The following is a 16,043-nucleotide window of genomic DNA, read 5'->3' as shown; positions in this document are numbered from 1 at the left end:
CCTTTCTTTCCTTTATAATCTGTCTAATTGCATTTTAATTAGTTTACTTATTGTCTTTCTCTTTCCATGATAATTGTATCCCACTAAGATCCTTCTGTGCCAAATTGGCTGTATTTTTTATAATGCTGAACGTATGCCACTTGATGACGGTCCCATGTCTTTTTGCAATTAGGTGCCTGTGTCTGCCTTCTCCCCATGTAAACTAAACATTACTATCCTACACCAATGTTTATAGCCTATGTATGCAATGTTAGCAAAGAAATGAAAACATATTACACAACATGGAAAGACTGAATAACAATCAATTCTCAAATTTTTTCTTACACATGCATCGTCAAAGCTGGTACAACTTTTTTGGCACTCAGATCCTTTGGATCCTGCAGGGGCACTGTTACAATCAAAATAGACCATAGGAGGGTTGCACACTGTGGAAGAAGATATAATTCATATTATTTTTCTTAAATATTTCAATGTATTCCATTGTGTTTTACATAGAATATTTCAGTGCCCTTCTCAATTAAAATGACACACACAAAATAATTCCCTTATAACATATAGACATGTTTTTACCTTTTTGGGTCTCAGATTTGTTTCCTTTGCACTCCATTTTTCCATTTTTGCAATAGCTACAAAAACAGAAGCAATGATTATTCATTTAACACATGCAAAAATTCAAATTGATAAACATCTATTACAACAGTGTAAAGAATACAACTATGTTAATTGGTTGTTCTAGCAGTCTTTGAAGCTCTGATAGTGAGCCCCACAATTCTATTTTAGGTCAGTGCCATTTATTTTTCTGATGATGACCAATAGAAGGATTTTTATTAACCTCCCTGGCGGTATGATTCTGTCTGAAAAAACATGCTAAAAGCGGTACCATTATTTGCAAGGAAATTTGGCGTTTTATATTGTAGGTCTGTAATTTTTAGAAATAACTCACTTAAATCTGACCAAACAAGCTTCTAATAGGCATCCCGGGTATGACATTTTTTTAAAAACAAAATGATAAATTATAATATAATAAATAATTATAAATAATTATAACAAATAATAATATAATTATAATAAAAATTATTCAATAATGTAATCAAATCAAAATCACTGAAATTTGCTCAGTTGCAGAATTGTTGCTGTCATTATTTTTTTTTTTTTATGACGAATTTCCCCACAAATCGCTATCGCACAATTCTGCAAGTGATTATAATTTATTATCGCTGTTTTTTAGCTGATCTAAAACTATTTTTGACATAAAGGGACACTTTTGGTTGCTATGGACAATCTACAGTTTGCAGGGAGAAAGAAACGTTTTTATTATATAAAATGACATGCATGACACAGGACAGACCACTAGGGACAGGGGGGGTGTGTTTTTTTTACATACAGTACTGTAATCTATAAGATTACAGTATACTGTATGTAAGGTGTTTGTTTACTTTTTTGAATTTGGCGCCGTTCTCCGTCCCCGTGCGTCGTAACGTCGCAGGGAACGGAGATCGGCGTCACACGGAGGCACTGTGTGAATCGAGCGAGGTCCCGCTCGCTCACACAGCGCGGTGGCATCGCTGGATCCAGGGACAAGGTAAGTAACTTGTGCCTGTGGATCTAGCGAGGCAAGCCCGTGGCTGACACGGGGTTACCGATCGTAGCAGGAAAATCTAACCCCGTGTCAGACACGGGAAGACCGCCAGGGAGGTTAAATACAATTATTAAAGATACAGTTTTTATGAATTTGAGTTGTTTTAAGTCACTACACATGGCTCCTAAAAGGAACCTGTTGTAACAGGAACATCTGTAGAATGATTCTTGACATTTAGACAGTTTGTATTTGCTGTGGATAGGTCACTCTGGAAGTAATAATGCTATAAGTGCCACATGGCAGCCAGGAAACTAGCATTTTTCAGAAGCTGGTCAGGAAAGGCAACAGTGTGTGTCTCCCATTACAGGTTTCCATTAATGAAATGATATTAGGAACCTCCCGCAATCCTATGTTAGTGGAACAAAGGGCTTTGGTTTCAGTGCATTATGAGAGGAGGTAGATAGAGGTAAGTGCATTCAGTGATAGGTAACCTGCTTCTGACAAATAACAACTTACCATTCCATGCCATTTTCATTGACCACTTCATCAGGTGCAACGATGGTTTCTTTATAGTAACATGGACAGGCAGCTGGCAGGACACAATGCCCCTGGTCATTTATATATGTTCCTTCTGCACAAATACATCCGTCAATGGGGGTAAACGTATTCTCACACATTTTATCTGTCCCGCTGAGTGATTTGCAAGAGGGTTGGCAAGTGCTGACTGAGTCACTGTAGGTATATCCTTGTGGGCACGAGTCCATGAATTTGTCTATAGGTAAACATATAAGTACTTTGTCAGGTCTAGGTAGGATTTTTCAAAACAATTATTTGTAGTCTTAAAGGAAACCTTTTAGGACAGAAATATAAGAGCTGTGGATGGTGTATCTCATATGTTCAACAACCATGCCTCACTCAATGTTAAGTCATAAGACTGCAAGCAGTTTGCAGGCTTTATTCATACATTTATTATAACAGTAATTATTTTACAAGCAGGTCAATGAAAGGCTAAGTGTCCTTTGACCCGTGTATAATATCAGTTCCAATAAACTCAAAAAGTGAAAACGTGCATTTTTTTTTTTTTTTTTATAAAAACTGTTGATATTGTGCCCCATGTTGACCCTTAGTTAATCATAATCATTCCTAATTAACTCCTTCTTCACTTTTAGCTAATATTTTTTCTTGGTTAATAATATTTTTACTTTAATTTTAATTTATTTTGTACACATTTAATTTGTTTTTTGTAATATCAAATCAAAATGCACACGATTTGAAAAAAAAAAAAACTTTCATCTGTGTCTTTCAAACTTTGTAAACATTTTAGGCAGGTGTGAAGAAATGCTGTACAGTAAGAATGTTTTAAAAAATAAATGTTTTTATTTTTATCAATTCACAAAGGGAACAAACAGAAGAAAATCAAATCAATACTTGGTGTGACTACGCTTTGCCTTCAAACCAACATAAATTCATATACTTGTACACTTTGTACACTTGCACAAAGTCAGGGATTTTGTAGAATTACATTCAACCAATTTTATCAAGCAGGTGCTAATGATCATCAATTTCATACGTAATATGAAGTCATTGACTGCGTCATTATTTGGCTGTAGCAGGAGGCAGTTTGTTTGCCGAAGGACTGGAAAACACAATAATGAGTTTTTGCAGGCAACAGTGAAGCATGGTGGAGGTTTCTTGCAAGTTTTGGGCTGCATTTCTGCAAATGGAGTTGGAGATTTGGTCAGGATTAATGGTGTCCTCAATGCTGAGAAATACAGGCAGATACTTATCCATAATGTCATACCATCAGAGAGAGGTGTGTATGACCCCAAATGTATTCTGCAGCAGGACAATGACCCCAAACATACAGCCAATGTCATTAAGAGCTATCTTCAGCGTAAAGAAGAACAAGGAGTCCTGGAAGTGTTGGTTTGGCCCCCACAGAGCCCTGATCTCAACATCAACGGGTCTGCCTGGGATTACATGAAGAAACAGAAGGATTTGAGGCATCCTACATCCACATCTGTGGTTAGTTTTTCGAGATGTATGGAACAACCTACCTGCCAAGTTTTTTTAAAAACTGTGTGCAAGTGTACCTAGAAGAATTGATGCTGTTTTGAAGGCAAAGGGTGGTTACATCAAATATTAATTTGATTTGGATAGCTCTTCTATTAATTTACTTTCCATTTGCTCTTGTCAGTAAAGGGGTATAGAGGTGTGAGAATAAAAGTGGTTAGAAAGATATGTATAGTCTTTGTTAATAGCAGAATAGAACTTACGGCAGACATGTTTCCTCCATCCTCGAAGAAAAACTCCTGCATTAGCGCAAGCATAAACATAGGATGAGATGGCAGAACACATGCAGTCTTCTTGTTTCTCACAGCTGCAGGCATCAAACATGCAGTTCTGAGGAAAATATGAATAATAGGTCATAAACAAATGCGATCCGTGTGCTTCAGCTAAAACAGTGTTTGTCAAATTTTCTAACTTGTGTAATACTATCATGATCACCACCAAACTTAATCTGTAAAACTGCTGTTCTTCACCATTCAGTGAATTTTTGCAAGTTTACCATTTACTTACATATCCCAAACAATACCTTCCAGCGGTAGAGCCTCGCTTTTTCCCTGAGTCTTTTTTGCTATGCTCACCTTTACATGGTTAGCATGTTGCTCTTTGAAAGCTAGACAGTTCAGGACTCGTTTTGGTCATCAAAGTACTTCTAGTACATCAGGAATTTTACCAGGATAAGCAAAATCTAAACTCGATAAAGCATTCTGAACCACAGGGCAGGGAGTATTTGCTTATACGTGGTCTACGTAGTCCTTTTATTTAATCTGCCATCTACAGAGAGGATGTTTACAGCAACTTCCATCACTTTGGAAAGTACTACGGTGACACAGGAGTGAATTACTTAACAAGCAGTGGCTGTTCTGCTATTAGATATGCATACTTACGTTGGTCCACGCTGGACCAATTTAATTATGCTATAAAAAGCATACCAAAACTTCAGCTTTAACTCTTCTGGAGAAAATGCTGCTCCAGCCTCTAAAAACCTAGACATCAGAGTTAGAAATTCCTAATACCACCCATTGCAGATATCACATGACCTATTACTTAGGCTTTTGGCCCCATGACACACACAGGAGAGAGGTAGCATTTTAATTAGGAAATGTAATAATTGCAGCACATCTATTAATTTATCTCTGAAAATATGTTATCATGGCAGCTGCATGCAGCAATGAAATTATGAGGAAATAATAATACTGTGATAGTTGATTGTCCATCTGCACCATAAGTATGAAGCTATACTTGCTACCAAACAAGGTACCAGAAAAAGTTTTGACTCACATTGGCAATTATGGACTGATAGATTCACAGCTAAATAAATGTTGAAATGTTCTTATCTGATAAACTCATAGTGAGTTAAGGAGATGTAATGTTCCATTGTGTCTGACTTGGAAACATATGACAGCACACACCTTGGACCTAACCTTTTTGGATTTTCCTTTTGCATTTTCTGTTGTTTTTACTTTTGTACTCTTGTACAATTTTGTAACTCTTAACTTGAAATTTATATAAAAAAAAAAATGATTTTTATAATGTGATAGTTGGCCAAAACATGATATCCTAGAGATTATTCAATATGCTGGGACGAAGTCTATACACCTGCAAACTATCAAAATATAAAATATAAAAGCAGCAGCAATGCAATAGACAAATAAATTGAGGGGAGCCACGGTATTACTTTTAATCACATTAATTTTGTTTTATTATCACCTTATGGTAGTTTCCTGGGTCAACAGCTCTGTGGCCACCAGAGAAAGGTCCATCACTGGCAAGTAACATGTCACACCAATGGGATGCATATTTTTCTATGAAAGAGGACAATTAGTATTCATATATTTTACATACATATGTAGCTGATATTAGGAAGATTTGACTACTAAGAATCTTTATTACAAAACATATAGCATTTGGCAATATTTACAGGAGTTTTTTTTAAAGATCAAGAATAATATTTATGGCTATTCACTGAAATTCCTACCATTTTGAGCACTGAGGGAGCATGGATGTTCAAGTCTGCTGTTGACATTGGGACAATCAAGCTGTGTTTTCCATAAGTTACCAAAAGCTGAGCCTGACCCTTCTATAACTCCAGCAGGAGATCTGAAGTCATCAATCTGGATGTCGTTGAAGTTTCCACAAATACCTAATAAAATAGTATGTCATTACTATTATTATTTTTATTATCTTTCATAGAATTATTTTTACTGATTGAATTTTTATGTCCTGACAGTGTAAATGTGTTTTAATTGCTAGCTAAGAATAAATTCATCAGGGATTATGGGTCAGTTCATCAGGGATTATGGGTCAGTTCATACCTCAACTCCACAGGAACGCAGGGCACATTTACATGTGATTCCAGTGTGGTACAATTTTGCAGCTTATACATTTGAAAGGGCTGTAAATGGCACCAGAACACAAAACAAAAAAGGTAGTACAGGCACTACTTTTAAAAATGAACTGGACTGCAGTACCATGCGATTTGGTGCCTGAAAATGCATAGCCTGGGAAACATGCATGGAACATGCCTTTCTCACACCGCATTTTGGTATAAATTGGCCCTAAAGGAGTTATTAAAACTTACTGAATAGCAAAGAGGTGGGTTTGCTTTCTATTGCACAACCGTCATTTCTTCAGAACTAGAAGCTACTATGCCAGACTTTACCTCCTTACTACGGCCAGTTAAAATGGGTGCTGCTGTCAATCCAATTATATATGACGGTGCTCACTAGTAAAGCCTCACTTTATATACATAGACTAAAGCCTATGTCACACTAGCAATCCTGTCACTGGTGGTAACTTGTCAGCAAAGGATTGCTAAAAAAAAAAAGCACCCACCTCCTCCTATAATTTTGCTCCCTCACTGGCCTAAATAATGTAGAATCTTGGCAGCAAGGGAGCAGAGGCAGCGCAATACATCACAGATTTGACCACCAGGAGAGCAAAAATGTGTATTCAGTATGTTTTCTAAAATGTAGGACTGTTATCTATGATTGAGAGGTAGAGATCAACACAAAGGTGTGTGAGGCCTCATACACATGACCGAGGAACTCGGCGGGCGAAACACATAGTTTTCCTCGTCGAGTTCTTGTTAGGCTTGTCGAGGAACTCAAGGAGCCAATTTTCTCTATTCCTCTCAAGGAAATAGAGAACATGCTCTCTTTTTGGCTTGTCGAGTTCCTCGACAGTTTCCTCGTCGAAAAATGTACACACGACCGGTTTCCTCGGCATAAAAAAAAAAACCAGCAAGTTTCTTGCTGGTTTTTGCCGAGAAACTCGGTCGTGTGTACGAGGCCTGACAGTTGGACACTTGAGTGGACCAAAAATGTGACATACTTGATCCCAGAATTACATCTGGCAATATCAATAACTTTGAAATAGAGACAGTAAGAGGCTCAGCATATTCAATTATCATACATTTTGGTATGGAAGAAAATGTATCTTTTGTATTATGCAACAAAGTAAATTTTCACAAATATTGTTCTTACCGCAAGTTTGACTCATATGCTTTTGATCAGCCATTACGTAGGCCTGCATAGTGGGAACCAATTGGAGTTTAACTTGCATACCAATGTTTATATCGATAATTATATAAAAAGATGTTGGCTTAAAAATGGTGACAGAAGCTGTGGCCAAAAGAAAAAAAAGAGAAGAAAAAAAATATTTTTATAGAAATATAGTCTTATCACAATACACACAAATACAGTACATGCACATACAAATTCATACACTATACAAAGGATATGTACTGTTTCACAACATACAAAGTGTAAATAGATACCTATGTTTAGCTTCTAAACTGAATAAAACTCAGTGGCATATCCTCCTTGGGTGCAATATATGTTGTGTACACTGACACACACTGCCTCCACGGAGGAGAATTGTGATTCCAAGAAATGCCAGCCGTGTCCCTTACAACTCGGAGATGCTGCAGTCGTGCCTGTCACTGCCCAGTGCCTGGCCCGTCACAGAATTGCTGTTTGACTTACTGTCACACACAGATCCTGCTGGTGTCTTGGAGCTGAAGGCCGCTGTCTCGGTTTGACATCACTGAGGGGGAGAGAGCGCTGATGTCATCCTAACCTGGGAAATCCCCTATGCGAGATTTGGAAATTTAGGGAGGGGGGGGAGTATGCTGACTGTGACAGATTGACCTGGGGATGGGGGGAGACAGATGATTGTACAAACTGACCTGGGAGGTGGAAATCGTACTGGGGGACAGACTGAGTCTGTCCCCCAGTACAATTCCCACCCAGGTCAGTCTGTCCCCAGTACAATCCCCTCAGGTCAGTCTGTATTGTGGGGAGTGAATTGTACTGGACGGGGTGGTTAGTTTTTTTTAATTCAGCTTGCTGCCTGAGCAAGAAAAAACTGACCTTCTGTGGCCAGACATCTGCACTAAATACACTAGATTGTACATTACAGACTCCCACACTATATACATTATATTGTACATTACACACTCCTGCACTACATACACTATATTGTACATTACACACTCCTGCGCCATATACATTATATTGTACATTACACATTTCTGCACTACATGCACTATATTGTACATTACACACTCCTGCCCTATATACATTATATTGTACATTACACACTCCTGCACTACATACACTATATTGTACATTACACACTCCTGCCCTATATTCATTATATTGTACATTACACACTCCTGCACTACATACACTATATTGTACATTACACACTCCTGCCCTATATACATTATATTGTACATTTCAGACTCCTGCACTACTGTGTATACATTATATTGTATTACGGACATATTACAATTATATTTTCTTATCAAGTAATGGGGCTCAACCTATGATCTTGCATACAGGCCCACTGATCTCAGAAAATTCCATAATAAGACTGCATACTATTCTGTAAATATTGGAATGTTAACAACTATGGTAACTGTGAATTAGCTCATACAATGTAGTTTATTTTTAGAGGTTTAGAAAAGATTTCTGCTATAAGTCAGTTTATACTTACGAGATGCAATTGGTAGCTGGGTGTAGATTGAGTTTACATATATACTGCCACACTTCTTGATAAAGATGAACTGGATGGATAGAAAAAGAAGCACTAACATTAAACCTTAAAATGAGCAATAAAAATAATTTATATTGAATAATAGTGGGAACAGGTATATTTAGATGACAAAGAGTTGCTCCTATGGAAATTTACAGGAATTGTGCTATGGTAAGAAGGAAGTTAATGTAAACTTTGCTGGCTCATAGTTGAACATCCAGTTTGTGCAGACTGAAATGCAAAAAGGCCCTCTGAGAGTTAGGGGCCCATTTATAATGTATGTGACCCAGGTGGGTGTACAGAGTGAATACACTTGAACAGTAATAAGGATCCTAAAATGTCTTCTTGTAAAGTGGCCCTTTGATAATTTTGTCTGCCACTTGATGTACATTTTTTCAACCTCACCTACTATGTAACTATGTATATGTAACTGCTTTGGCTCAAGTACTAGTGGCTATTTGGGGCCAAAAGGATAATAAAAGTTTAGAGATGTCCAACATTGTTATATACCTCAGTCTATTAAATAGCATTTGTCCATTACAGTATACTTTTCTATACATACCTCTTTTCCACCATTAAGAATGATAGAAATACTCTTCAGGCAAGTTGTTGTGTCTGTCTCTCCACATTTTTCAAGTTCAGCCAAAATACTAATTAAGCCAGAGTCACATGTCTGAAAAGTATAGAAAAGTTTTGAAAGTTAGTTACACCCATGATACGATAAGATCTGTGTGATACAACTGCATGTTTCATTGTTTATTCCTTTACAAAGGCTTATACAGCAAACCATAATGAAATTGTGAAGAAACTCTAGTATTGCATGTGCTATTGTACAGCAAATGCATAACTCCCAACTACTGAACTTGAGAACACATTAGGGAAACAGCAACCAGTTGTTTGTACGTAGCATGCTGCGGTGGAAGTGCGTGTGTTTAAATAATGCTCAATATTGGACGTGGCCTAATAACTGCTCCTTCTCCCTTTTTAACTACTCCCCATCTCTGTACACATTGCCCTCCTCCCTGTACTCCCTTTGGGGGGAAGAGATTTCTGGGGGAGAAGTTGCATCCCAAACCCCCTTTCTTCTCACAGCTGTACTTCCACCCCATTTCCTATGCACCACAACCCTTCCTCCTCTGCTAACCTCTGTTCCCCTACCCCCTCCCCCACACTGACCTCTGCACCCTAGATGGCCTCTCTGCTAACCTCTACACCTCTGTCTGATTGCCTTTACACCCAAACCCCATCCTCTGCTGAACTCTGCACCCCAGACCCCTCCACATCTGCTAACCTCTATTCCAAAAACCCCCCTCTCCGATCATTTCTGCACCCAAATCACACATTTCTGCTTACCTCTACACTCACATTTGCACACAACACCTCTTTTTGCTCATGTCTGCGGCCTATCCCCTCTCTTCTCACTTTTGCACTCCAACTGCTCCTTGCTGTACATCCCAACTCCCCTCTCTTCTAAACTTTGCACATCAATGCCTCCTCTCAGCTAACTTCAGCACCACAACTCCTCTCCCTTTCTTAACCTTTGCTCCCCTCGCTACTCACTTTTGAATCCCACTCTCTCTGCTAACTTCCGCACCCCCCTCTCTCTTTTCACCTCTGTACATTTGTACCTCAAACCCCCCTCTGCACCTCAGACCCCTCTATCTGCTCACCTCCACGCCCCAAATCCCCTCTTGGCTCAGCTCTGCATTCCACTCTCTGTGCTAACCTCTGCACCCCTCCCAATCCCCTCCTTGCCCTGCTTATTTCTTTTCTCACCAGAGCCCCAGGCCTCGGACCATTCTGTTTGTGTAGCATTCAGGGGGCTGCAAGCAGTGCAGGCCAAGGTTGGTGAATAACAGGGGGCTTGGGTTCCTTACAAATATCATGCTGACGGCGAACTGTGAGCAAACTTGGGCAGAATACGGAGGGCAGTCTGAACCCAGGGCATTCAGTAGGAAATACAGTGTTTACATGGCACCCCCCTTTGTTCTGGCCCTGCCTTTCTCCTGCATCTCTTGCAGGGTGCCCCTATTCTCTGATGGAACAATCCCCTGCCAACAGGCACTGCAGCAGCCAGCATCTCTGCCTGCTGGCTGCCTGCAAATTAAGTTGGTGGAATCAAGTTCGAAATTTATCCCAGCTTTGGGCTCCAGGACACAGCCCAGACCTGCAGGACTCCGGGACTTGGTTAAAATCTGGGAAGGTCCCGCAGATTCAGACAGTTGGGAGATATGCAAATGTAAAAACAAAAGAGTTCACTACATTCAATTATATTTTGTGTATTAGAGCAATGTACTCATAGATATTTGACATGTATGCAAAACATGCTAATAATGGAAGTTGTCAAATATTCTATTGGACAGATAGTCAGTAGGTCAGTTAAATGCTGAAAAATATTGCTCAGCACTGTACCGCCTTTAGTTTAAATGGTTAGTGCATAAGAAAAACACCACTGTAAAAAGTATTAATAGTAAATGGCAAAGCGGAAGCTGTCAGACACTTACAGCTTGTAGTTTCACTTGCAATGGCATCAGCACATGTGGCTCCCCAGGCACCAGAAAGAGCTGGGGATTTTATGTCTCATCATATAGAAGCTGCTTAGCACCTGTGCGCAGGAGGACTGAAACACTGAGATTTTTCTAGGTGAGTTCTAATAAAGGGGATTGCTCCCGTCCAGGAATGAATTTAAGGACAGCAAACAACAGTGAAACAAACCGCAATTTCTTCACAGCAGAAAAAGGTACAAAAAAAGTTTGCTAAACATCCTCATTTGTAGTCATCTAAGGATATTTTGCTTCTCAACAAAACTGGAGTTATACTTAAACATGTACTAAAACGTTGTGAGCTCTGATGACATTGCCTGGCAAGCCCTGGCAAGCCCTTATTACCTGTCCCAGCTCTACAAAGCCTGTACAATACTGGGACATTCTCCAATCATTGTAGTGTGATGGTGTATAAACAATGGGATGTATAATTATAAAGCTGTGCATGTGTGGGGGAACAAGATATGCTAACAAGATTTTCAGTTTTTGTGAATCCCACAACATTTAGCACCAATTTAGATCTATTTGTTGAGGGAATGGACGCATTAATGCATGAGTTACCGCAATTGCCCAATGCACTAGGACAACACTCTGTAACACATGATAATGCATTGAGGTGCATTGAAGCAAAAATTTGTAACAGGTCTAATTTTTGGGATGTTTGATGCACCAGAAGCCTGCCTAAAGCCTTAAGCCTCGTACACACGACCGAGAATCTCGTCGTAGAAGAAACATTGTTTTTCTCAACGAGGTTCTTGTCAAGCTTTCCTTGCATACACACTGTCGAGACAAAATCTCGTCGTTCTCAAACGCAGTGACGTACAACACGTACAACGGCACTATAAAGGGGAAGTTTGATTCCACTGGCGCCACCAATGGGGCTGCTTTTGCTAATCTCGTGTTATCGCGTGTTAGTAAAAGTTTGGTGAGAGACGATTCGCGATTTTCAGTCTGTTACAGCGTTACAACTGTGCTACCTCCATTACAAACACTAGGTTTACCGAAGGTGCGCTCCTGTCTCATACTTTATTCTGAGCATGCGTGGGTTTCTAAGCATACACACGAACGTGTTTCTCGTCGTAAACCAGCCCGACGAAAACCACAACGAGAAAATTGAGACTCACGACGAGAAGAAAGAAAGCATGTTCTCTTTTTTTCTCGTCGAGATCCACAACAGTTTTCTCGACGAAAAACATACACACGACTGTTTTTCTCGGCAAAAAAGCTCTGCCAGCAGTTTTCTTGATGTTTTTTTGCCGAGGAAAACAGTCGTGTGTACGAGGCTTTATACACATGATCAGACTTCCATCAGACTTTTCCGTGGATTTTTGTCTGAAGGACGTTGTCCGTGAACTTGGTATGCATACACACGGCAGAACATTTTTAGCCAACATACACCAAACTTTGTGGTTTTTCAGCTCTTTACCGCCACTCTTTGGGAAACTTCTGCTATTGTTGTCTGATGGTTAGCATTGGTTCGTGTTTGTACTTTGGATTTTATTCTGGACGGATTTGTGTACACACGTCCGGATAATCCGACGTAACAGATTTATTGTGAGACAGTTGGTGGGCATGAACAGCCAACATTTGTTGTCATTAATGCCGCCAACAATTGTCTGATGGAGCATAAACACGGTCGGATTATGCAACACAATATGTCCATCAGACAATTATTGTCATAAAAAAAGATCATGTGTACAGGCCTTTAGTGTAACTCATGTTAACATGTGACAAAACATGTGTAAAAGCACCACACAAATGTAGTACATATTTATCAATTAATGTTATTTAAAAATTGTATAAATATTATTGTTTTGACATTTGTTTACTGGCCCTCAGAAAGTGTTAGAGCCCATTCACACAGGGGTGACAGCCGCCTGACAAGTCGCGTCCCGCTTTGTTCAATAGAACCGTTCTAATAGGAGCAAGTCGCTCCGACTTAGAAAATGGTTCTTGTACGACTTTGGGGGCGACTCGGGGCGACTTGCATTGACTTCTATACAGAAGTCATTTTGCAAGTCACCTCTGAAGTCGTCTTCAGGTGGCCTTGCTGAGTCGCCCCCAAAGTCGTGCCACCCCTGTGTGAATGGGCTCTTAATGTCATGAATGCAAGAAACATACTTCAATAAAGTAAATCCATGATGATGACATACATGTAGCATGTGGACTGTATTATGCACATAGTACTTTCATGTAATATACAGGAATCCAAAAAAATTCATCATGCCAAGTCTCACCTTGACTAAAGTGTAAGTACATTGTCCATGGAAGTCGTAGCGAGTACGATCAAAAGTTGTGACGTGTGACCCTCCCTCCAGCGAGCAAGTTCCAAAACAAGCCTTTTTAACGCAGTTCCACTTCCCTCCTTCACAATTGCTGCAGAGAAGCATTACTGTTAGAGACCAGAATTGTTGTACTTATATACAGTATACATTAACAATTCAGTTTAAACTCAAAATATAAAATGGTGTACCCCCACCTTTTCAGTTACTCCTGGAGTGCAACCATCTGATTTTATACAATCAGCATTATATAAAGAAAAAAACAATAGATAATGTAGTTCTAGCAAACCCAGAATAGAAATAAGACTAGTGAGGCCATTCTAGAAAGCTGATTCTGTAGTGGCTAAACATAAATATTTATTTTCATATCTGTTCTGGAAAAATAAATCACAGTTTTAATTGTATTGATTTCTATGGCAGCATTTTCATTTTTTTCTTTATTCTTCTTTTGTTGACTATAAGGTCTATTTACAAAAAGAGAATGGGCCAGATTCACAGCAGAAATACGCCGGCGTATCTACTGATACGCCGGCGTATTTTCAAATTTGCTGCGTCGTATCTTGATTTGGAATCCTCAAACCAAGATACAACGGCTTTTGGCATAGATCCGACAGGCGTATGGCTTTGTGCGCCTTCGAATCATAGGGGTAATTCTCCGGCGGCCGCTGGGTGGAGTTTGCGTCGTTTTCCAGAGTCGGGTATGCAAATTAGCTCTTTACGGCGATCCACGAAGGTACGCGCGTTCGTCGCATTCTCTTACGTCGGTTTTTTCCCATCGTAAAGTTAAGTGTGCTATTTAGATGGTGTAAAATTACACCATCCATGTTAAAGTATGGCCGTCGTTCCCGCGTCGAATTTTAATTATTTTTTTTTTGTGTAAGACGTCCGGGAATACGAAAGTACGTTACGCATGTCGCCGTTCAAAAAACACGTCGGGGAGCCGTAATTTCGCGCAAAGCACGGCGGGAAATTTCCAAACGGAGCATGCGCAGAACATTCGGCGTGGGAACGCGCCTAATTTAAATGGTACACACCCCATTTGAATGAGGCGGGCTTGTGCCGGACGGCTTTACGATACGCCGCCGAAAGTTTACACGCAAGTGCTTTGTGAATCAAGCACTTACGCTGGAAACTTGCGGCAGCATAACGTAAACGGGATACGATACGCCGCCGCAAATCTACATGAATCTGGCCCCATGTTTCTGAGTTTGGGTAGACAGAGCACACATCTGTTGACATTTGCTGACAACATCACACATGTTTATAAACTAATGATTATGAAGCTGGAGAATGTTGTTCTTGGCAAAAATGTGTGAAGTTAACAAATAGAAAGTCGAAGGTTGGCAGCTATTATGTAGAGGATGCCCTGCCTATGGTGAATTCTGCTTACTTAGGAACAGATATTCGAAGGTGATGATAGAATTAATCTTGATAAGATTGGCAATTGGCTTCTCCTATCAGATGAGAATATATTTTATTGAATAAATGGTGATCCAGCAAATGTGCAACACACATGGGTAAAGGTTTAGGCCCTTTTTATAAAGAACACAGCTAAATGTTATTAACATATTGTTATTCCAAGTGAGAAAAATGTTATAGCTGTGATTACCAAGATTGGCATTTCTCTGTGTATCCTTTTCCTGAAGGATAAACATCTCCATTATGTGTGCAGGCACAGTTCTCCTTAGGAATACAGCCAGTCTTGGTGATATCATCAAATATTGTCCCTTTATTAAAGAAGAAAAAAAAACTTTCACAATAGGCACATAGGTCAATTCCCCCAATTCACTCAGTTTTCATAATGTCCAGTACATGCACATGCCAAATATCAATATGGGGGATTCACCTGCTGGACAGAAGCAGCCATCTGTGCAGTGTTCATCACACACCGAGGAGCGCTCCGGGTTGGTACAAGTGTCTTGGCAGGCAGTACCACACTCTGTAAATTGCAGGTTGAAGGCACATCTCAGAGCTGTTTGGGAAAAAACAAAATGTCAGTAACATGCAAATAAACATTTGAATATTTCAAAAATCCTATTCAAATGTAGATTTAGACTAAAGTAGGCTCTTGTAAGGCTAATGGCTATGTAGTTCTTATGATTCCAATTTCAGTTAACCCATTCAGATAGTATACTTTTAATAATTTTATTTTTATTAAAAAAAAATTACAGAATAGGAGGAAACAGTCACAAGAAAACAATTCAAAAGTATCAAAATTAACATATGTTAATGGAGCATAGCAAAATACAATCCATCCACATGTACAGTATACAGAGACTCTAAAAATTGTACATTGGGCTAGAAGGAGATCAAAATGTACACATTAAGTATGATCTAAAAAATATGAGACTTAAAGTGGAAGGTTGTATGTTGCCTCCAGAATTGTTCCTGTTTCTTCTTGCTGGAGGCTGCCATTTTGCTGAAGCCCAGAATAGCAGTAAATCTTTAGGCTGTCAGCAGATCGGTCTCTACAAATCTGGCACAGTGCCTAAAAATTGAGAGCAACTGGGCATCTGCATAGCAGGGTAAAAC

General features: G+C 39.5%; 1 protein-coding gene across 1 annotated transcript in view; it reads right to left on the bottom strand.

The window, feature by feature from the left end:
- The window catches only part of LOC120916786 (mucin-19-like), a 191,445-nt gene that overhangs the window by 152,586 nt on the left and 22,816 nt on the right, over positions 1–16,043 (bottom strand). Inside the window, exons 11-22 of the mRNA XM_040327723.1 lie at positions 15,358–15,483; positions 15,121–15,238; positions 13,467–13,605; positions 9,249–9,359; positions 8,648–8,717; positions 7,132–7,269; positions 5,625–5,789; positions 5,357–5,451; positions 3,856–3,982; positions 2,096–2,351; positions 571–626; positions 325–425 (exon numbers count right to left, since the gene is read on the bottom strand). Of these exons, the coding sequence (XP_040183657.1) occupies positions 325–425; positions 571–626; positions 2,096–2,351; positions 3,856–3,982; positions 5,357–5,451; positions 5,625–5,789; positions 7,132–7,269; positions 8,648–8,717; positions 9,249–9,359; positions 13,467–13,605; positions 15,121–15,238; positions 15,358–15,483 (1,502 nt within the window). The remainder of the gene's footprint in view (positions 1–324; positions 426–570; positions 627–2,095; positions 2,352–3,855; positions 3,983–5,356; positions 5,452–5,624; positions 5,790–7,131; positions 7,270–8,647; positions 8,718–9,248; positions 9,360–13,466; positions 13,606–15,120; positions 15,239–15,357; positions 15,484–16,043) is intronic.

This window comes from Rana temporaria, chromosome 11, assembly GCF_905171775.1.
Source record: "Rana temporaria chromosome 11, aRanTem1.1, whole genome shotgun sequence".
NCBI classification, from domain to species: Eukaryota; Metazoa; Chordata; class Amphibia; order Anura; family Ranidae; genus Rana; species Rana temporaria.
This window is presented reverse-complemented; position numbering and strand designations above follow the sequence as displayed.